General features: G+C 55.0%; 1 protein-coding gene across 2 annotated transcripts; it reads left to right on the plus strand.

Moving 5' to 3' along the window:
* The first annotated feature begins 6,108 nt into the window (after positions 1 to 6,108).
* On the plus strand, positions 6,109 to 21,781 carry Chrna4 (cholinergic receptor nicotinic alpha 4 subunit). 2 transcript variants are annotated; one of them, XM_055596162.1, is made up of 6 exons: positions 6,109 to 6,301; positions 7,660 to 7,811; positions 11,010 to 11,054; positions 11,139 to 11,248; positions 15,774 to 17,148; positions 20,835 to 21,781. In XM_055596162.1, exons 1-6 carry the CDS (start codon positions 6,220 to 6,222, stop codon positions 20,958 to 20,960), a joined length of 1,890 nt encoding a protein of 629 aa, XP_055452137.1. In that variant the 5' UTR covers positions 6,109 to 6,219; the 3' UTR covers positions 20,961 to 21,781. The 2 variants fall into 2 exon arrangements, with proteins under 2 accessions (XP_055452137.1, XP_055452138.1); XM_055596163.1 differs by lacking the exons at positions 6,109 to 6,301; positions 7,660 to 7,811; positions 11,010 to 11,054; positions 11,139 to 11,248 and adding an exon at positions 11,435 to 11,478.
* Positions 21,782 to 23,062: the final 1,281 nt, after the last annotated feature.

A 23,062-nucleotide genomic window follows, 5' to 3' on the forward strand; every position in this document is an offset into this window, starting at 1 on the left:
GCTCTCTATACCCACAACATCTTCCCTTAGGCCTACCACCCCTCAAAGTTTCAGCTGTGGGGACGAGCATCCCCAGCTCACTGTGGGGAGGCTAATCTGAAAGGATAGGAGAACCTGTTCAAGATCTGTGACGGGCGGGACACTGACAGAGCTAGGTCTCCTATCCTGGGCTTCTGTAACTCTCACATACCCCAGAAAGTGGGATCCCGAGAAGCCTGTGCCAGGGGTGAAAGCATGGGGCAGAGCTCAACACTGCCCAGAGACTAGAGAAGCAGAGTCCGTCCCAGCAGCAGACCCCGAGTCTCACATTACACCAAATGCTGGGAGTTTCCGGGAGTCCAATCCTGACTAGGGGGTCTCTTTTCCCAGGGAAGAGGCTGGCCAGGGGACTTCATAGGCCAGTGGTGACATATGGTCTGGGAAATATGTGCTGAGAGTCCTTCCCTCAGCTCCCAGTAGTGACTTCTCCCCAAGCCTGTACTAGGAAGGGCTCAGAGAGAGCTGACACCCACAAAGTTCATGCATCCTGTCTCTTGTAAGGAGATCATAGGAGGAAAGTCCCATGGTATGGAGATATAGACTCCAGAGTCACAAGCCATGTGATGAAATCCAAATGGGAACCAGGTCTACCATGGAGATCACCAGAGTTTGGCCCACATGGGTGGTGAGGGGAATGTTGGGCCGACTTTGGACATGGTGTTCATAGTGACCTCAGGGGTCTCGGGATATCAGCTCCACGTGGGACCACAGGAATCCACTTGGCCAGGCTTGGAGGAATAAGACAACAAGGTGAGTTGGAGGAGAAGGAGGAGAATTTACCAGAAAGACCTTGCGTTCTCCCCAGAGGGTCACTTAATCCCTGGCTGGCCCTGCAGCTGACAAGTGCAGTGATTCAGAAGGCTGCCCTTCCCCCACCCTCCCAGAAAAGGAAGCTGTGACCACTGTCTCTTGTCCCTCCTGTCCCCGTATCCATGTCCCTCAGGGTGGAAGCTGTATCCATCCTTCACAGAAGCAGCTTCTGAGGGACTCTGGCTGGAATCATTCGCAGGCAGCCAGCTGGTGGGGACAAAGGGCTTTTCTTTGTCAGCCTGTCAGGACAAAAATTCTTCACAAAGAGCCTGACACCCACCACCTGCCTCAGCTTCAGCTGCATAGCCCAAGCTGTGCCTCAGGGCTGGGGATCAGCAGGTATGGAGAGATTTAGGCTCTGGCTGCCAGGGATGGGGCCTGAGTGTGGCTGTGGTCCCTGATGGGGGTCACAGCCAATGTTCCTCAGCTCTGGGTCCATAAGTGGTGAGGCACAGACCAGGTAACAGGGCCACCCTTTGGGTTGTGTTATACCTAGTCTGCCCCATGCCTACACTCTGAAGGCACCTGAGTTGTAGATCATGGGTGTTGGCACTGGGATTTTTTTCCCCGAGAGCCCCAAACTGCCAGGAAGCTAAAGGGCAATCCAGACACCTGGTCCTTACCACCCTCCTCATAGCACTGAGAACACAGGACCATTGCTATCTCATTCAACAGCTGAGGAAACCAGGACTCGGGGAAGTGAATGGCTTGCATGAGGTCACTGCATGGGAGGGTTTTAAATCAGCTCTGGCTGCCAGCCCTGATGCTGTCTCTGGGCCAACAGTAAAACTTGGAGCCAGCGGGGTGATCACTCTCATTCATCACCACAGTGCTCCCTGGAGTCGGAGCCCTCCTTAGAGTGTTTATAGACAATTCCGTGTGGAGTGCAGAGGTGCCAGTGGGGGCAGAGGGGCAGAGCACTGACTGCCCCAACTTTGCAAATCAATGTCCTATTGGCAAAGAGGAGTCCCTACAGGAAGTCAGGTGAGGCAGGTCTTCAGGCTACTGAGGCTAAAAAAGTGGGCTTTCAAACTCTAACCACGGCCACAGATGGTCCTGGCTAGCATCCTGGCAGCTGCTGACCCTGGATAACAAGTCCTCTTAATCCAGAACCATACTGCAGGGTGCCAAGGACCCCCAGGCCTGGAGCTGCTACCGTGGCACCGGGCCCAGCCTGTAGCTTGCCCACCCTGTTTCAGCACATGACTAGCACTTGGGGTGACTGTTAGTGTTCTGGGCTAAGGACACCTAGAGCAGCCAGGGGTCAGGATGAGTTCAGAGCGGGGCAGGAAGTACAGCCAGGCCTAGTGCACTCATGACCACCCATACAGTGGAGGTGATGGTGGGAGTGGATGCCCTGAGCCCTTCGGGCTCCTGCCTGACAAGACCTGGCCTTGGGTTCCCTCCCTGTGCTCCTGCTGCTCACTTTAGCTACCTGCCCATGAGCCCTAATCATCTCAAACAGAGAACCCCTCAGTCTGTTTGAGCCTGAACCAGGGGCAGGGTTGAGAGTGACAGGGCAAGGCCCTGGAGGCAGATATCCCCTCTCCCCCTCCCTTTATTCTTCCCTCTTCCTCCTCCTTCCCTCCTTCATTCCCCCTGTCATACACCCATTCCTCCATCTCAACACACATGCCCAGCCACACTGACATTCATGCCTGTGAGTGAGGCCCAGAGCCTCCCCCTCCTGAATTCACATCCTTGTGGGATAGAGGCCTGGTGTAGCGGACACAACCGTTTTATGAATTCCTGTTTATACCAGCAGATGGTTACCATGGAAATGTCCTTGGGACAGGGTGGAGGGTAGAGAGGACAGAGAGAGAGGGAGGGAAGTCCCCTCAGAGGCCTGTATCTTCGGAACTACCTGTCCAGTTGAGCAGCACGATCCAGGAACAGGGGTAACATAGCCAGGGAGGGAGGCATATTCAGGGGCTTGCTCCTCTTCCCACCCTCAGAGACACAAGTCTCTGGCCTCAGGGCCACCCCAACCTTCTTCCCAGAGTGGTTTATAGACTTGCAAACTGGGCTTTTCTTGCCTAGCGCCTGCAGTAAAAAGAGCCTTACTCAAGCCAGGATTCCCAGGGTCCCTAGCAGTGCTTTCTAGTCAGTCAGCAGGTGGGGCAGAAGGGGCCCTACACATTAATGAGTGAGACTGATTAATCTGCTGCATTAGCAAATCCGCAGGGAAAGTCAACCAGCCAGGCAGATGTGTGTGAGCCAGTGCACGTGGTCCACAGGGCTCTGTCAGCAATGCCCTGAGGGTGGAGCTGACCCCAACCTGGCCTTTTGCCCCAGAAGAGATGGCCTGCTGATGAGAGCCATGGTCCCAGACTGTTAAACCTAGAAGGCTGGGCACAAAGCCTGTCTCTAGAGGTTGTGAAGAGAAACAGGCAACAGAGCTGAGCTGCCCCCAAGAAGCCCTAAGTCACCCCTGACTCAGGGGTAAGCCAGGCTCTATCTCAGATTTGGTCTGGGGCTCCTGAATCTGAGTTGTCTGGAAAGGGCTGGGGACAATCACAGGTCTGAGGTTGTGCCAACAGACTCAGTGACTCACCCACTGTGCCAAAGTCTATACACTAAACAAATGCCCAGATATAAGTGGATACCAGAACATCCACCACACTGCTCCTATGTGCTTTCTTTAGGGAACCTCTGAGGGCTCACCCAGCTCACCACACCGCTCTCACCCTCTGACTCCAGAACAACATTCAAAGGAGGCCCAGCTCAAATCAGCCAAAAGATGAAACTGAGGGTTGGACTCAGGAAGGAGAAAACAAAGAAGCTTTGCCCTAAAGGAGGTTTTGATTTGCGGTGGGGCAGAAGTCAGGGCCTTCATCACCGAACCTAGGAAGCAAGTATCACTCAGAGGCAGTGAGACGCCTTTTCTGCTTACCTTTCTCCTCCACAGCTGTGTCTACATGACAACGCCTAGTCAGAGTTCCAGGGTAGCTGAAAGAGACTCCACGGGACCTGAATCATGGTTGGCTACTTCGATATATTTATGAGGACCTCACGCTGTAGGCCAGACTGACCTCAAACTCACTATGTAGCCCAGCCTTACTTTGAGCTTGTGGCAATCCCCCTGTCTCAGCCTCTGAGAACTGGACTTAAAGGCATGCACCTCCACTGCACCCACCTTTGGCTTTTGGTATTAATAAAAGAAGATGGAGCTGGTCCTGCAGGGTGATCCCTTTGTTCTGTGCTAACATGAAGCAGGTGTGTCACATCACGAACTGCAGACCCAGGTGCAGCTGCAGTTTTCTCACAGGAGACCCACTAGCCTTGCTGCTCTCCCCAGCTGCCTCAGGGTCCACCGTGCCAGACGTACACAGGCTTGCTCTCTGCCTCGCAGGAAGTGCTCAGCCATCAGCTGATTTTTGGTCCAAGCTTACAAGTGTGTTTGAAAACACCCAGAGACTGGAGGGATGGGGCTACAAAATACCTGAAGTGTGAGCCAGGGTCGGACTCTTTGGGGGATTGATGTGACTGAGGATTAACTAAGGGGGGGGGGAGGCGCAAAGGGGAGGGTGAGGATTAGCCCTAGTGGAAAGGATGGAGTTTTATTGGGAAAGACAGGCTTCCCTTGGCTCCTGGAAAGAGTCCAGGCAGAAAGGGAATGGGTGCACAAGGCCACAGGAGGCCAGGGTGCCTGCTCTGAAGCTCAGTAGGCTGTTTTGGAATTTCACTGCTGAATGTGTGATCTTGCTTAAATCGTTCTGCATTCGTTTCCTCTTAGACAAGACATAAGTAAGAATTAGCCTTTGAGGGTACTGTGGGAGTCTGGCCTACCTGTAAATCCTCAGCATCTAGGAAGGCACAGGAAAACAATGGTCACTGTTCAGGTCGTCTGCCCAGGAGGAGAATGTTTTGGAAGTCGGTGCTGTAGGCTCTGCTCACAAAGCATAGGCAGATGGCTCCTGTGACCTGAAGGAGTCTGAAGGTCCCAGAGCAGGTGTGTGACATATGTATTCACTGTAGGCCAGAGGGCAAGAGAGCTGGGAACACTACTGTTGGATGGGGTAAACAGGAGGAAGGGCAAGGCGGAGAGATGGGAAAGAGGAGGACAGGCATGGGAGCAGGAACTGAACCATGAAAACTGCCCTTGTGCTGTTGAGGGGTAGAAACGGAAGACCGGAGGGACAGTCACCCTCAGAGTCATCACGCCTGGGGACAGAGGAGCTTGTGCTACAGGGCCAGAGACAGCACTTCCTTGCCTCCAACTTCAGGAGTTGGTGCACTCCATCTGGGTGTCCGGAGGTGGCTGCAGAGTCTTTGGGACAAGGTAAGTTTGGGCCACATCTGGCTTTTGAGATGGGACAGCGGTGGGTGGGTTTCTTCCTTCTTTGGAAACTCAGGCCCACAAGCCACTGCTTCTCCTTTCAGCACCTGCTGTTCAGATGCGGCCCCCGCCCCTCGCGCCCTAGGAACCACAGCCCCTGAGCACCTCCTCGTTAGTGGCATCTCTCAGGATCATCCCCAGCACCCAATAGGTTTTCTTCAAGCACCTGTCCTCTCTGGCCAGTAGCTCACTGCTCACAGAGCTGGGGTGGGGAGCTGCTTTCACGATGGAGCAGAGAACCTGCACGCTCAAAAGAGACAAAGATGGACTCTGGTCCCGGGCTGGCCCTGTGAAGACTCAAGGTCCAGACACCAGGTTCTTTTCATTAGAAGGGTGGCGCGGGGGGGGGGGGGGAGGCTGGGTGTCGCAGGATCGCAGGATCGGCTTGCGGTGCAGGAGGAAGGCGGCAGGCTGATGATTTTTTCCTCAACGCTGGCCTAAGGAAGGAGACTTGTTATTTCCAAACTGCAAACAGTCACGCTAAGGCAGGGTGAAGTGATGGAGTTAGCCAGAGCCAGGAAGGGAGCCCTCCTAGCGCGCACAGTCCTTGAATGCACGCCCGCAGTCTCCACGCTGTCGGCAGGGTTAGGGCTGGAGACCAGGGCTGGGGGCTTGTTTCTAGAAGGCGCTGGGACTGCTGGGATGACCAGGAGGTCCCTAACCCCACCCGGCACGTCGCGAGCCCCAGGAGGACAAGGAAACTTTACCCCCACGAGGGGCCGAGCACGGCCTCCACATACCCTCGGGGCCCGGTCCGCCCCCTCCTCCCGCCCTCTCCCTCCTCTCTTCAGTCCCTCCCCCTCCTTTCCTCTCGCCCGCGGCTGGAGGCAGCAGGTCCGGGCGGGGCCGTGCCGCGGAGCCCACAACCTCGAGCTCCCGCCCCGCCGCCGCGCCCCGCGGGACGAGCTGCGGAGCCCGGCTTGGGGACGAGCGGCGGCGGCACGGGGCATGAAGTTGGGTGCGCGCGGGTCTCGGAGCGGAGGCGCGGCACAGTCGGGAGCCGCCCGGGTCTAGAGCCCGCTCGGTGCGCCATGGAGCTCGGGGGCCCCGGGGCGCCGCCGCCGCTGCTGCTACTGCCGCTACTGCTGCTCTTAGGGGCCGGCCTCTTGCCTGGTAAGTTTCGAAATGCGGAACGGGCCTTTTTCTCCCTGGTTCTGGCACCTGGGACTCCGGAGCCAGGGGAGAAGAGGCCCCGGGCTGCGGTGCCAAGCCGCGGGTGCACGCAACGGGATAGCCACAGAGACTCCTCCACCACTACAGCTCCGATGTCCTGCGGTGCCAGCTGAGCCAGTGAGGAAGGGATCAGCCTCTAAGTGCTGGGAGATGGGGTTTGAGTGGAGGCGGGGGTGGGGGTGGGGGAGGGTGGTCTGGCTGCATTTCCCATCTGGAATCAGAACTAGGATAGAGGTGGAGTCCACCTGGGAGGGAGGTTCCATCCTGCCAAATCTTGCAGCAGACCGCCCCCGTGTCTGCTCCTAATTTCAGGGATCTGCCTCTGCCCCTGGTAGCTCCCACCCTACCCTTTCTGCTCCCCCAGGCTTCCTCCACCTCTCATCCTCTAAGCGGACACCTCTCACCCATAACCCGTGGAGGGGCATGCTGCAGTTATTTAACCCCTGGCCTTCCCATTGAGCAGCGGGGCTGTGCCTTACTGGTTGGTCCAAGAGACCAGGAAGAATGAGGTTGAGGGAGGAAGAGGCTGGGGGGTGGGGGTGGTGGCAGGAGACTCTAGGATTCCCCTCCTGAAGAGTTGCTGCGGCTCTCAGGTGAGCAGGAGTTAACAGACAGGCCGGGGCTCCCCTCCTTCTTCCCAACCCCCTTTTTGATGCAGCAACCCAACAAATGGAGGCAGGGAGGCCCCCTAGCCACGTAGAGGGCCGGTGGAGAGGACACAGATGAGCGGCTGGCTGGTGGAATGAGGAGCCACCCTCTCCAGGGAGCAGTGTGGAGCTTATCCAGGGCATCTTGTGTCTAAGAACACAGGGCACTGGTGGCCCCGAGGGTTTGCAGTCGTCCTCAGGGTGTATACTAGAAGGCCAGGCAGCAGGACCACTCCTGTGGACGTGGGCTCAGGCTCCCCGCAGTCCCCTTTCATTCATTCCCCCACTCCTAGCTGCCTCACACACCTGCCCCTTCCCCATGCTCCTGTCACTTCATGTCCTTTGTCTCAGCCGGTCACTGGAGATAGGGCACTTCCATTCAAAGTGCTTGTCTGCAGGGGAGCTGCGTGCAATTAATTCAGTGTTCACTGTCAGTTGCCTTGTTCTTCTGGAGGAGGGCCTGACCCATTCTTAGAACCCTGGAAAGGCTTCTCTGAAGGAAGTCAGGGAAGACAGGACAGCATGCTCTGGGGTCCTCAGGTGGAAGGTGATGTGGAAAGGGAAGGGGCTGTGATGGCATGGGGCGTGGTGTGAGGCTGGAGAGGCAGCCTCTGTGGTCACCCATCCCTAAACCTCCTGCCTCCCCCACAGCTAGCAGCCACATAGAGACCCGGGCCCATGCGGAGGAGCGGCTCCTGAAGAGACTCTTCTCTGGCTACAACAAGTGGTCCCGGCCAGTAGCCAATATCTCAGATGTGGTCCTTGTCCGCTTTGGCTTGTCCATTGCTCAGCTCATTGATGTGGTAGGTATGGGGTGGCCTGGTGTTACAGGGGGAAATGGGGTCACTGCAGACGGTTCTACCCTGAGACTCCATGTGGCTGGGTCCAACCAAGGTTGACAGCAGAGAGTCGTCCTGAGCCTCAGCACTGGGGAAGGGAGCTGAGCTCTTCGGCTTAGGACCTGTTCCTTCGGAAAGCCAGTGGCCACATTTCCTGAAGAAAGCAGGGCATCTTTTGGAATAAAGAACAGAAAAGGCTTTTCTGGGTATAGGAGGGCCAGTGCCCTCTTCAGCAGCCAGGCTGTGGAAACTTTGGCTGTGACACCATTCAAGTGGGCACTATGGTACACTGGGGCACAGAGTACACTATGGTACTCTGATCTCAGGCTGATCCCAGAGGCCACCAGGTTACCAACCAGGGTGGAAAGTGGGGCTTGGGTGAATTGCAGACAGGTCCTGTCTATCTGGATATGTTCATTTTCCTAGTGAAGGTCCAGGAAGAGTTCTGGGAGGACATATGTGAGCCAGGCGGTGAGCTTCCTCTAAGGTTGTGGCCCAGGGAAGTATACTTTACACTAGGAGACTAGTCTGAGATGAGACTAAGCTGATATGTTCTGTTAGCACCCAGCCTCTCCTGGCCAGGCTCAGCTGCTCCTTATGGTGTGGGACCAGCCTTTGGACACACCCATGTCATGCTGGGCCTCAGCATAGGTTCTCTTCTGGCTGGAGGAGTGATGCTGGGAAGGCGTGACCTTACCGGTGGGGGCAGTCAAAAGCCATCTGATTTAGCAAGTTGGGGTTTCCACACTGGGTTTTGCTGGGTCCAGGGACAAAGCCTGGATCCGATGTGCAAGAGAGCTGTCCCTGCACACCCTGCTACAACTTGTAATGTTGGCTCGAGGCTGGCACTGAACATGTTGGTTGATTCTCAGCCATTCCATGTGCTTTCCTGATGTGAGCTGAGAGCAAGTATGCCATCTTTGACAGTGCCAGCAAAATCCCGAGGCTCCAGACTGATGGGATTGGACCCGGAGACCCTTGCCAGTGAGCTCTATGCAGAGCCAGCCACTCAGACTTTCATTCTCAGGAGGGCCTAGCATTTGTTCCTTCAAATGGTTCCTGCAGTATCCCTGGCTGGGGGCCATCAAGGACAGTGCAGGATGTACAAGCCCCTCAACCTTGCTGAAGTTTGCAAACACAGTTACAACGTGGTGGCTGGCAGAGGCGACTGTTGGTGGCAGTTCAAGCCTCTGGCTCTGCTGCCACCAGGTGTGCCTAAGCGTGTCAAGCTCAGTCTCATGCTCTCTGCCTCAGGAGACACTGAGGCTCAGAGCACACCCAACACCATGATTTCTATGAGGGACCCGGCTTCTAGGCCTGACCTCTGCCCTAGATCTAGCTAAGGCCACATGTGATACATGTTATACACATGCACACAGATAGTTCCTAGGCCTCCTTGGAGGGTGTCCCAAAGGCTCACATCCTTCCAGGCACCTACTCTTGACTTTGCTACAAAGGGAAGTGCTGGCTCTAGGTTAGCACCGTATATGTTAGCGATTCATGGCCACATTTACGTAGAAAGGTCTACCTTGTGTCTGGCCTACTTTGCTTTCTTTCGCTAGGGGCTGGGATCCAGGTGCCCCATCCTAGTGCTGGTCCTGCCTGTGTCCCTTTGTGAGCTACTGTCTCTACTACTGATACCCTCTCTGAGATCTGCACCTAGTAATGGAGACTGTGTGCCTTGTTTGAGTTCATACCCAGCACCGGCTGCAGAGAAGGCTACTGAATCCCCAGTGATTTCCTAACCCAATGCTGAGTCCTTGTAAAATGTGCTCCAGAGCTCTATGGCATGTCTTCGGGATCCAAAGGTCCCTGGAATGTGATGGCCACATACAGCTGGAAGGGATGCTAGGGCAGGAGGACCCAGCCCAGCCACAGTCATTTGTTCTGATGACCCTGGAGGCCCTATGGCATGAAGCAGGCAGTCTTCCATTTCCAGCTTCCTTGGGTGTGGGTCAAGGTCATGCAGGGATGAGGTGGCTGCAGACTAGCTCATGCAGGCAGCACAGGAAGCAGCAGACTTTGGATTGTGCTCTGCGTTCCATCTTCTCTTCAGTGTCCTTCCAGGGAGGGGACTCACTCAGACAACTGGGTGACCTTCCTAGGTGACTGCCCTGGAGAGGACCCAGGCCTGAGGCTGGGCATTCAGGGGGTGCAGCTTCCCCACACTTGCTAGTCTATCATGATTTTTGTGTGGCAGGAGTCATACACATACATGCATTGTTCTGGGCAAGACGCTTTCTTGTTGGGTGTCTTGGAATCTCCTTGGTTAGGTCCTCTGAGAAGCCTGTTTGTCATGTGTAGACTGATGAAGGAAATGTTGGTCCAGATTGGGAAGTACGCTGCCCAGTATCAGATGCACACATCAGACCTTCATTCTGTCTGGCAAGGCCGAGTGTTCCCCAGACTATGGGTGTGAGGTTTCAGGCCCCTCCTGGGTACTCAGTGGCTAGAAGGTATGGCTATGGCTGCCTTTCTGTCTCCACAGACCCCCTGTGCCTGCACCAGGACTTGCTTGTTCTCCACAAAGGTCCTGTCTGTTTTAGGTGCTGACTGCTCAGAACATGGGTCTCCAACCTGCTGTTCCTCACCCAGGATGCAGCAGAGGGGCCCATTCCTATGTCACAGAGGGGAAATAAAGGCATCGGGAGGGTAGGTGTATTGGGGCAGTGGCTATAAGAGACCTCACAGGAGTAGTCTATGGCCTAGATTTCCGCCGCCTGAATCATTGTTACATGGTGACCTTGAGGTGAAACCACCAGAATCACCCCCATGACATCCACCTTAGCCCTCGTTTTGTCAAGATCTCCCAAGCCAGTGGCCACAGGAACAGCCCCACATGGGTCTCATCTGCAAAGGGAACAATGTGGGTGGACGCGCCTGTCAGATTTCTAGGAAGAAGACTCCGCCTGAGGTGCATTTGGAGCTGAGCTTAGCTCTCTGTGTCTTTCTGGAAAGGTACCAGGGTCCTTGTCTCCTATCCCCAGCTCCCCTCACGTTGCCATCCCTGCTGGGTTGCCTTCAGGGCTGAGGCTCTCCTTCCCTCCAGACGTTTCGCCCTGGCTTATCCCTACCTGTGACTGGCTACGGATGAGCAGATCTAGGCTGGAACATACCTGTTACTGAGGGGGACCTCAAGCTCCTTTCTTACTTGTGCCCTAGGATGAGAAGAACCAGATGATGACGACAAATGTGTGGGTGAAGCAGGTGAGTGGGGAGGGCTTTCCCCACCTCTGCCCTCTGCCCCCTGCCCCGTACTCCCCTCACACATGGCTCTCCACTCCCACCCAGGAGTGGCATGACTACAAGCTACGCTGGGACCCTGGTGACTACGAGAATGTTACCTCCATCCGCATCCCCTCTGAGCTCATCTGGAGGCCCGACATCGTCCTCTACAACAAGTAAGCCCCACGGGCCCTGGCAGGTGAGGTTAGGCCCCAGGCTGGCAAGGAAGCTGCTGGGAGCAAAGAGAAACCAGGCCAATGGAGTGGAAGCCCAGTGGGCTGGGTGTGGTCACCAGCACCTGGGGCCGCCTGCTCTGAGGTCTGGAGATCGAGTTCTGCTGCTCTCCTCACAGAGAATGGATTGGACCTCCTCCTCTAGCGGTGACTGCAGGTTCCATCCCAGGCAGGTAACCTTAACGCCCCTGCCATGTGCAAGTCTGGAAGACCAATGATGCAGGGGACTTTGGAGTAGGTAAAGAGGAGCAAGAGAAGTGGCTGCTTCACAAAGCTTTGCCTCTGCTCTTCTTGGTCCTGCTTTCACGCTGTGCCTAATACTGGGCATTGAGCCAGTGGGCAAACCCAGCTTTCAAGCGCAGCTCAGACTCTGTCTCAGCTCCTGGGAGCTGAAGTCTGCATGGAGACAAACCCCAGGCAGAGGTGACAAGAAGGCAGAAGGTAGGCATCCTCACACTTGCCTTTCCTGGAGACCCTCACAGGGAGACCCAGGCTAGGAGCAGCTGGCTTTCTGAGCTGAGTCTGCCGGGGTGGGGGGTGAGGTGGGGAGGTGATGTTCTGAGCCCTCAGGGTCTGGGTGGGCAGCAGCTCCCACAGTGCTTACAAACAAAGCAAACAGAAGCCCTTCCACCCCCTAGTCCCAGCCATCTGCCCACAGCCCCCTCCAGGCCCTGGGGTGCCCATCTGACCTACAAATGCTCCCATTTGATTAAGAATGACTGGGATTCCCTTCCTCTTTAATTAAGTGGAGTGCTAGCCACGTCCTCGGGTTGTAGAAGGAGCTGCGGGTGGTTTTCCAGAATGTGTTGTGGGCGGGCTTCTGTTGAGGGTGGGCTAAAGAATGAGCAGATGGCAGGGAATGGCAAGGTCTGTGGTTCCTGCTCTTCCCTCTGAATGGCTCTGTCTTCTGCAGCCATCCAGCTGAGCCTTAAGCCCTGGAAGGCATCTAGCTACTGGGCCTTTCTGGGATCCACACCCTGCTTGCTCCACCTTTGAATTTTGGGATCAAGTACTGAATCTACTCTAAACAGCGTATTGGACCCATGGCAAGGAAAGACATGCATTTCCTGGGTGGTATTGGGTAGGCAGAAGAGTAGGTAGGGAGCCAATAAGAAGCCCAGGACCAAGTTCCTGAGGACAGACACTCAGAAGTCCCCACCCTTCCAAGGTCACCTTTGTATCTCTCCTACCTGCTCAGATACATGCAAAAGGTGCAGACCGCCTTTTCTGTGTCTATCTGGACAGGACTTGGAGCTGGTGAAGGTTGAAAGGACTCTGGTGCTGGCAGAGAGGAAGGCCATTCCCAGCAGCAATCAGCAGCTGCTAGCCAGATGGTTGGTCCCATTGCTGGACAGGGGGAGTCCCCACTCTTTTGTTGACTTGGGGCTCCCTCTTCTGGAAGCCCAGAAGCTCTCCATATGGTACAGGGCAAACAGAGGGTCCCACTTGCTTCTGAAATGCTGCTGTGGTGGGGCCCTCTCAGGGGTAGACAAAATCTGGGATCCACCCTCCCCTAGCTACTGACTAGCTCACCGAGTCCTGAACTAACTCACACTGGGTGGCTGTAGGACCCAAATGCTTTTGCTTCCTCTGGTTTCCTGGGTGCTCTACGGTGCAGAACTGGAACCTGAGGACCCATCATTCTTCACCCTGCATCAACAGCCTTGGCAGTGAAATGCTGACAGCTCACTCGAGGATCCTACTGTCCTGGTGCATGGCTGGGCTGCCTGTGGTCCATGGGACAGCATTGTCCTTTGGGCATTCTGAGTACCTTACTCTTGGCACTATGAGAAGAACAAAGCAGCCAGAACTAGTATGCAGAGTGCTGAGCCCAGTGGTTTCTACTATCACCTTTTCCACAACTGGGGCTTTGTGGGAGTGTCAGATGGAAGCAAGGCCAGAATTTGATGGAGATGGGCTGCACTGCCACCCTCAGAGACTATTTTCCTCAGAGAGCGCACTGCGGACATGTCTGCAAACATAAGACCAACAGCAACCTCAGAGGGAACCATCTACACAGTTTTAGGTGCCCTGAAAAATGAACAAGGGAGGGGAGGGGCAGCCAGGCTAGGCAGAGCAGGAAGAGCAGAGAATTGTGAGTACAGTTGAAGGCAGATGGAGCCACAATAGCCTGAGCTGTGACTGCCGAGTCCCCAGTGTGTCTCAAGGGTGGGAAGCTGCCTAAACCCAGCAACCTAGGCTGCAGATGGGAGCCACCGATTCAAGTGAGCCCCAGGGGCCCTTGTCTGCCAACTGGTTGCAGCCTCCTCTGCCTGCCCTGTAACACTTGCTGTGGGAGAATTTAAATTTGTGCTTGGGGTGTCTAGGCTTTAATTTTTGGAGAGATGGGACTCTGAGAAGGAAACAAAAGCACGCCCAGTTCCACATGGCCTGAAAGGTGCTGAAGGATCCACCCCAGCATACCTGGAGGGTACCTCAGCTTCTGTAGAAGCTGGGATGTGCAGTGTGCAGTCAGGAGCCTTATTGGGGTGCATGGCTGGGCTGCCTGTGGTCCATGGGACAGCATTGCAGGCAGCCCAGCCACGCACCAGGATCTTTGTGCATCTTTTTCAGCATCTTTCGTACACAGCACAGCCACACAGGAGTTGGCCCAGGATGGGTTAACCCACAGGCAGGTCCAGGGTTGGCACCTACTGAGACCAGGAGAGGCTCAAATCTTCTGGACCTTGTGGATGTTGCTGCAGGAGATTGGCTAGCATAGGAAGGGCCACTAAGGGTCCCAGGAGGCCACCGTGGGCTCTGGTCAGGACCTGAGAAGCTGGTCAGGGGAGCAGGGCCAGTTGGCTGATGAAATTCAGGGGACATGGAACCTCCTCTGCCTAAGAACCTTGAAGGACACTAGCCAATGAGCTGGGCTTGTGAAAGGAGGTAGGAGAAGTCATGAACAGAGGGATCTGGGGCGCTGGGTAAATAGAAGGTTCTGGAGCCTGAGGCTCAGGGCTACACTGTCTTATGAGTGGTGAGACCAAAGTGATGCATGCTGGTACCATTAATGAGGGATTTAATCAGGCTCACAGAGCTCGTTAGCTTTAAATCAAGGTTTCCCATCAGTGTTTCTGAGCTGAAGCTGGCAGGGTTTGCCCAAACGCGTTAGTGCGTTGTTGCTGACTCAGACAGCCTGTGAATGCTAATCGAGGGCCAGAGTAAATGGCCTGAGCCTGTGAAGAAGCTAAAGAGTGGCACATTGCATTCCAGGTCCCCAGGGCAAATAGGGTAGAGGTTGGGATCTCAAGGATCCAAATAGGGAAGGTTGTGGAGGTAGACAGAGAGAGAAAGCCTTCCTGAGAGCTTCTTTCCAGTGTCACCAAGTTCCAGCAATGTGTAAAATGAGCCATGCCATCACTGTTTATGAAGCTCAGAGGTCGAGGCTGGAACTCTGCTCAAGAGGAGGGGCCTGAAGGACAGAAGCCCCATGCTCCACTGTCCAACCTGACAAATATCCCCCAAGGCAGAGAGGCGAGAAGCCAACAATCCGACACAGCTGGAGTCCACATCTAGCCTGTGTGCCAGGATCTGTAGAGAGGTGGCCTCCAAGTTCTTGGGGCCAGTGGAGGGGAAGAGGCCTTCTCAGTCTCCAGTGGCAGAAGGTCAGAGTTGATCCTTCTTGAGTTTGGGCCCCCATCCAGGGGTAAGTTGTAGTGTTATTTGTCCTGGAAGGCACTGTGGGTACCTCTGCACAGCCATTTTCATTCTGAAGGTCCTCCATAAGGACAAAATGGGCAGAGGGGCCCACTGGCCTCCAGCGCAAGATTATCCATTAAACAGGGACCTGATGAGCAACTGCTTGGTGTGAGACCTTTTTTTTTTTTGTGGGTGATGAAGAAATCCTGCTTGTCCCACCCCCTCTACCCCTGGGCCCATCAGGGACCCATTCTCCTGGATCAGGCCTCTGGGCCCACTTGCCCCGTCCCTGTGGACACATACTCCACACACAGTGGGCTTGTTATGGTCCTGCAGGAACCTCTGGGATATCTATAGCACACTAAAGGGCCAGTTGTCAGCTCCCGAACTGAAGAGGGCAGGCGCCAGTACCTCCCCTCAGTACAGGTGGTAACTAGTGAAAGCCAAAGGGAAATTCCCATGGTGCCTCAATCAGCAAAGGTACAGGGGTGACTCAGGCCCATCTGCACGGAGGGTGCTCAGGAGAAGAGCCAGGAGTTTGGTCCCACCCTGTGCCCTCACAGCAATAATGAATAAGAGCTGTAACACTAACTGCCCACTAACCATTCGGCCCTGTCCTCTGAACCACATGCCACCTCGACTCACAGCTAAAGCACATGGGTGAGTGATGGCCCAGGCTACACACACCACTCCACACGATCCTGCGCTCTGCGTGTGGCTGGTGGGGTGGCTGGTCAGGCTGGGAGGCTTTCTCTGCAAGAATGTTCATGGGTGTAGGGTAGGGATGGGTAGGACCTCACTGCTGTCTTTCTCCTCCTCCTGCCAGTGCGGACGGGGACTTTGCAGTCACCCACCTGACCAAAGCCCACCTGTTCTATGATGGGCGGGTACAGTGGACACCCCCGGCCATCTATAAGAGCTCCTGCAGCATTGATGTCACCTTCTTCCCCTTCGACCAGCAGAACTGCACCATGAAGTTCGGGTCCTGGACCTATGACAAGGCCAAGATTGACTTGGTGAGCATGCACAGCCGCGTGGACCAGCTGGACTTCTGGGAAAGTGGGGAGTGGGTCATTGTGGATGCCGTGGGCACCTACAACACCAGGAAGTACGAATGCTGCGCGGAGGTCTACCCTGACATCACCTATGCCTTCATCATCCGCCGGCTGCCACTGTTCTACACCATCAACCTCATCATCCCGTGCCTGCTCATCTCCTGCCTCACCGTGCTGGTCTTCTACCTTCCGTCCGAGTGCGGTGAGAAGGTCACACTGTGCATCTCGGTGCTGCTCTCGCTCACCGTCTTCCTGCTGCTCATCACCGAGATCATCCCTTCCACCTCGCTGGTCATCCCACTCATCGGCGAGTACCTGCTCTTCACCATGATCTTTGTCACCCTCTCCATTGTCATCACGGTCTTTGTGCTCAACGTCCACCACCGCTCACCACGCACGCATACCATGCCTGCCTGGGTGCGCAGGGTCTTCCTGGACATCGTGCCTCGCCTCCTCTTCATGAAGCGCCCGTCCGTGGTCAAGGACAACTGCCGGAGACTTATCGAGTCCATGCACAAGATGGCCAATGCCCCCCGTTTCTGGCCAGAGCCTGAGAATGAGCCTGGCATCTTGAGTGACATCTGCAACCAAGGCCTGCCACCTGCCCCGTCTTTCTGCAACCCCATGGACACACCAGTGGAGACCCAGCCTGCATGCAAGTCACCCTCCCACAAGGTCCCTGATTTGCAGACAACAGAGGTTGAGAAGTCCAGTCCCTGTCCATCACCTGGCCCCTGTCACCCACCCAACAGTACTGGGGTGCCAATACTCACCAAAGCCAGGTCCCTGAGTGTCCAGCATGTGCCCAGCTCCCAAGAAGCAGTAGAGGGTGGTATCCGCTGCCGGTCTCGGAGTATCCAGTACTGTGTGTCCCGAGATGGGGCTGCCTCCCTGGCTGACAGCCAGCCAACTGGCTCCCCAGCCTCCCTGAAGGCCCGTCCATCCCAGCTCCCACCGTCAGACAAGGCTTCTCCATGCAAATGCACCTGTAAGGAACCATCTCCTGTGTCCCCAGTCACTGTGCTCAAGGCCCGAGGTACCAAAGCACCTCCCCAGCACCTGCCCCTGTCACCAGCCCTGACTCGGGCAGTAGAGGGTGTTCAGTACATTGCCGACCACCTCAAGGCAGAAGACACAGATTTTTCGGTAAGTCCTTGCTAGTGGCTTTGCATGGGAAGTCTCCCTGCCCAGATGGGATGAGATGTCTTGCGTTTCCCACACACCATCCAGAAACCAAGGCCCCAGACGAAAGCTGCACACCTTGAGGATGCGTAACGTAGTCTGCCTAGCATCCTTTACAGGTTCCCAGGCCACGATGGGGTTGGGCAAGGCCCAGTATAGCTGGTGGGGAATAAACAGGTTCCGTCACTTCATCCAGGTGCCAGGACTCATGAGCCCTGGAGCAGTAGGTTGAAAGACCATTTCCAGCACTGTCATCCTAACACCCACGGGGACTTCCTTTGATGTGTTCAAACTCTTCCTGGCTACTTGGAACTCCAGTCCAGTCATGCTTGGGTGACCGGCAAGATTTCACACTGGCCTTCCTCAAAACGCAGTTGGTTGCTGCCACTGCCCTGTAACCCCAAGAACAGCTTTCCCCTGGGTTTCCACCTGATGAAGGGTGGTTCTTTGAACCCTAGAAAGGTTGAAAGGACATAGAGAAGAGAGTGGGGCTGCCAGGAGCTGTGCTCACCCCACCCCATCAGTCCTCTGGAGGGTTGTGGAGTGAGGCCATAATGCCTGCCCCACCACAAGGCCCTCAGGAACTCAGAGCCATGGAAAGCTGGTGCTTAGCTAGCCTACCTGCACTCATTCTTCATGCTTCAAGCTCCGAGTCTACAGAGGTCTGAAAAGGAATGTCCGTGTCCCTCTGTAGGTGTTGGTTTCCTGACCCAACACAGGTGTTCCTGCGCTTTTCACAGAGTGTAGCTCTGGTGAAGCAGTGCCAGCTCTGCCTGACCCTGCCACCCAGGCATTATGGGTTCGTCTTCTTTTCATCCTTGTCTGGCTGTCACACATGAAGGTCTCCAGGACAGGGGTCTGGGCTCAGGTGGTTCTGAGGTGCAGGGCTCCTGGTGCTAGGCAAGCTGCTTCCCAAATCTGTCTCCGCCTAAGAGAGGGCCCAGATTGAGGTATGAGAATCAGAGCCTCAGTGAGTGGTCAGATGAAGAGGTCATCAGGGGAAGGCCTGGGCTGCCATACCTTTGTCTCTGCTGTGCCAGCTGAAATGTCTCTGGCACCTGTCCTTTATATTGACCTTGCCCTGGGCTGGCATTTGCCACTGTCCTGTCTGGGACCTTGGTTTTGCTGGCTTCTGCTCATCTTCCTTTTTCAACAGTATCTCCTGCCAATGGCTCCTCCAATTGGGCTGAGGCCTCCTCCTCCATCCCATCTCTGTTGGGTCTTTGTGTGTGTGTGTGTGTGTGTGTGTGTGTGTGTGTGTGTGTGTGTGTGTGTTTTGAGACAGGGCTTCTCTGTGTAGCTCTGGCAGTCCTGGACCCACTCTGTAGAACAAGGTGGCCTCGAACTCTCAGAGATCCACCTGCCTCTGTCTCCTGAGCACTGAGATTAAAGGCATGTGCCACCACACCTAGCCTTCTGCTCATCTTCCTATGTGACCTGGGGCTTACCTGTTGCCTATTCCTAGACCTCTGTGGTTTATCTCCTGGAGCTGCTAAGCCCTGGAAAGAGAGGAGGCTAATTTCCCAAGTCCCAGGAATAGGTCTCTGCTCTTTCCATTGAGTCTCAGAGACTTGTGAAGAGGTCTCAGGAATATTATGGACCCCAGAGACCAGACTGCAGAGAAATTTTGGTTCTGCGGCTGTGTCTTGCTGCAGCACGAGGGGGGAGGAAGAACTCCAGGCACTGCGATGAGGTCGCTGAGGGAGGATGGACGTGACAAGTTTAATCGAAATCCTTCTGGAACCAGTGCATCTGCAGCAGAGTCCCATCGCTGGGACTCGTGACCTCCTCCATCCCCACTGGCCTGCTGCAGCTGCCTGACCTGGTTCTGGGCCTGGTAAGCTCTCAGACTTAATAGGGACAGGATAGCAGGGCGTTGGTACATGACTGTGGTGTTTCATCTTTGGAGGCTTAGTCCCAGGCACAGAAGGGAAAGAGGGACACCAAGCAGCCATCTGCCCTGAGGAGCCCCTGAGGAGCTTCTTAGCAGAGATCTATTCATCCTGAAGTCTCCTAAGTGAACATGGCTAACTCTTGGGTAAGGTAATCAACAAGACACCTGTGATTGCTTTGAAACCTCAGGGTAGAAGCCCTTGCAGCTGGGGCTGCCTGTCCAAATGATCCTCAGCTGGCTTGAGTTCTGTTTGCCACATCCTACTCCCGGCTGCCCGAATGTGCACAGACGGGCTCAGTTTCCCCCTTCACGCCCTGTCCGCAGTGCAGCTCTGAGCAAGCCTCAGGGTTATCACGGGCCCTTTCAGACGGGCTCACAGGGCAGTGAGGAGGAAGGAGTGAGACAGTGGCGTGACAATCGCCCCGCCTGGAGTACAAGGTCAGATCTGCAGGCGGACACTGTCTTCAACACAATGCTAGTTCTCAGTCCTAGTCAGGCCCAGGCATCAGTTCCCCGAATCTTTGCTTGTGGGAACAACTTGAGGAAGTGGCGACCTTACATCAGGCCCTGTCAGAAGCTAGAGTGCACTTTGTGCGATCCAGGAGAACCTGTGGACAGAGGCAGTAGTCATTTGCACCTCACTGTCACCGTATGTGAAAGCATGGTCCAATGAGGATTGAGTGATCACAGATGTTGGACGTACACATTTATGTGTGCTTGTTGCCACTGTTCACCCTCTGTCCCTGACCTTCCTCCGTGGTACATCTCCTAGCATCATTGTCTCCATACCAGGGCCTGCTCAGGCTGGCTGTGCTGCCTGTGGACACCTGTCCAGGTAAGAGGTGGCTCTGCATGGTCAGGGCCAGGCCAGGGCACAAGTGTGGACTCAGCTCTGGCTTTTGGACACTTAGCTACTGTGGGATGGCTTTGGCGATCAATCCATTACCCAGCATGATCTGGCACTAACCTTCTGGGCTAGAACACATGGCTGACATCTCTCTGAGATCTACCTTTTCTTAAAGCTAACTTAATTTTATGCTGTGTGTACAAATGTTTTGATTACACGTATGTCTGTGCAACACATACATGCCTGGTGCCAGGAGAGGCCAGAAGACTATGTCAGATCTCCTGAAACTGGAGTTATGGATGGTTGTGAGCCATCAGGTGGGTGTTGGGAATCGAACACAGGACCTCTTGAAGAGCACCCAGTGCTGTTCATCACTGAGCCATCTCTCCAGCCCCTGGGATCCACCTTTGACATCTGCACTGTGGGAAGGTGGATACAAGCCTCCATGGTGCCGCCAGCTTTAGAACACTCAAGACAAACCTCATCCTGAAGCCATGGGCCCTGTGCTGGTCCAAAGTATGATATTCGGCAGCCTGCTAAGCTGCTTAAGACCAGCTAGAGTACAGCACGAACCTCAAGTCTCTTGTGCCAGGGTGGACCACCGGAAAGCATTAAAATGAGTCTGAATTCGAAGACCCCACACATTGAGCCTTAGATCCGAGCTCTGTAGGTGCCCACCCCATATGGTATCTCCCTCTGTTCTTCTCTGCAGCAGCTGCTCTGCCCCAGCAGATTCTCTGACCACAGCTGGACATGCTTTTTCTCTACTTGTCACCATCCACAGGGAGGGGTGCAGATGTGTGTCTGATGGGAAAGGCAGAAACTATGGCTCATAGCGCCAGCTTCCAGAAGGTTCTCTGGCTGCCTGAGGGATCTGAGAGCTACAGTGACCCATGTCTGTGTTTGCAGGTGAAAGAGGACTGGAAGTACGTGGCCATGGTCATTGACCGAATCTTCCTCTGGATGTTCATCATTGTCTGCCTACTGGGCACTGTGGGCCTCTTCCTGCCTCCCTGGTTGGCTGGTATGATCTAGGGACTTGGCAGAGGACAGGCCTGCTTGGTCCAGCTCCAGGACTCTGTAGGACCATGCTACTTGTCAGTTATTCCTAACTTCCAAACCTACTGTGAGACACCTAGGAGAGAGATGCTGCTTCTTGGGAGCTGGAAGATGGCCCTGATTCTAGTCAGGCCATGGACCTGGTTGGGGATAAATGAGGGCTGATACAGTTGCAGGCCGAGTCCCCCCCCTCCCATTAAAGTTTCTCCACAGCAAGTGACAGTCATCCCCTGGCCTACAGACAGCATACACCCAGCTGTGTCTTAGAGAATGACCCAGTGTTGGTCTCTGTTGTCCTATGAGGCCACAAGAATCCATCCCCTTCAGCACCAAGAGCCCCCCATCCAGTGGGAATCATCAGACTCAGGAAACTCCCACTGTGCCTCTGCTGGCCAACCCCCTCCCCTACCGTGACAGGCTCCCTCAACCCTCCAGGCTGGCCTGCTCTCTGACTCGTAGGTGGTTCTTTTTTGTTTAGATTGAGGTGAATTGGGAAAAAGCAGAGCACTGTGCTATGTGGGTGGGTCCTAGAACTAGAGCTAGTGTAGGCCCTCACAGCGAGACTGAAGGTGCCATGGGAGCCCTGCATCCACCTCAGGGTCACAGGGCTCTGTGGTGAGCACTTCCTAGGGACGAGAAACCCCAGGAGGGCAAGAGCATTGGGAGTCTCAGGGTTGTGATGGTGCCAAATTATGTCCAGGTCCTTGGGCTGTAGTCCCCTCATGGATCTTTCTTGATATCTCTGTATGTTTCTGTATACCTCTCTGGGATTAAAAGACTGAAGGTAAGACTTCTCATCATAGTCTTGTGCTGAGGCCACAGTCCCCCCCTGAGCACATCTTGTACAAGGACCAGGGACTCTCTAGTCCAGCGGGAGTGATGGGCAGCCTTGCAAAGTTGTAGAATAGGGTGAGCTGCCAGGAGGCTTCTAGCAAAACTGGTCCCCTGACTCATTGTCTGAAGGCCACAAACCATGGGTTAAGGGTGCCTCACCCCATCTGCCTTGCAGTTAGGTTGTAGGGAGCACCAGGCAACCTGGAGATACCCAGTGGTGGCGTGGGGAGAACAACATGCTGTGTCCACCTCTGTGAGATTCTACTGGGTAAAGGGCAGAACATGGGAGACACCCAAGAAATCCCGTGTCATGGTCCCAGTTGTCTCTTCACTGTCCCCACCAGCCAGGTGGGTTTGGAAGAGCTGGGCCCTGTGCCCTCAGCCAGCTTGTCCTAGGCCCTGAAGCTGAGGTCCCTGTTTGGGTAGCCCTGGGGACTGTAGAGATGAAGGAAGAACTTAATGAAGTCTGGAACCAACACACCAAGCTTCCAGTCGGTACAGCCGCCACCTCCATGGTACAAATTTCCCATCCCAGCTGAATGAGGATGTCAGGAAGGAGGTGCGCCACAGGGCCAGCATTGTCTTTACCTGACTTCCTACAGGCAAACCACCATTAAACATAGAGCTGCTGGGAATCCCAGGGTGCTGGTGGGAAAGGAACTGAGATGAAGCCCCAGTATAGTACCGGAGGAGGAAACAGAGGCTTGGGTTCTGAACCCTGGATGTTCCAGGCCTTCCCTAGAGTTCTAAGGGCATCAAGGACCCCATCTGCCATGTTTCAGTTTGCCCTCCACTAACTGACTGGGTCACCAGCACTGACAATGGAGCTCTATCCTTGTTGCAAGATAACCCTGGTGGGGAGATTTGTGCCAGAACCTGGGAGCCAAGTGGAACACAGGCCTCGGTGAGGAAGGCAGCAGATACACCTGTCAGATGTGAGTTCTACCATCATGTTGCATACATGGCTCCACCCACAAGATGTGCCGACAACAGTAGAGATCAGGGCAAGGCCCCCGTGATGCACTGAACAAGGCTGCTGTGCTGTTCTCTTCTGGGTCAGAAAAAGTGAATGGCTGGGATGCCCCTGACAGGCTATCCCCACCCCCACCCAGAAGCCAGAAAAGGAAAATAAAGCACTGTGCTTTCCCCATTCCCACTCAGCTGGCCTTTTGTCTTTCTGCTTCCAGTGTTGATCTGTGGTCAAGATGAAGTTCAGTTAGGGCAGAATGCTTGACCTGAGGCTT

Source organism: Psammomys obesus, unplaced genomic scaffold (assembly GCF_907164565.1).
Source record: "Psammomys obesus unplaced genomic scaffold, mPsaObe1.curated_primary_1811, whole genome shotgun sequence".
Taxonomy (NCBI): Eukaryota; Metazoa; Chordata; class Mammalia; order Rodentia; family Muridae; genus Psammomys; species Psammomys obesus.

Coding starts and splice junctions, on each gene's coding strand:
- Chrna4 (XM_055596162.1), top strand. CDS start 6,220: ATGGAGCTCGGGGGCCCCGGGGCGCCGCCGCCGCTGCTGCTACTGCCG. Junction 11,055..11,138: donor CAAATGTGTGGGTGAAGCAG/GTGAGTGGGGAG, acceptor ACTCCCACCCAG/GAGTGGCATGACTACAAGCT. Junction 11,249..15,773: donor GACATCGTCCTCTACAACAA/GTAAGCCCCACG, acceptor TCCTCCTGCCAG/TGCGGACGGGGACTTTGCAG.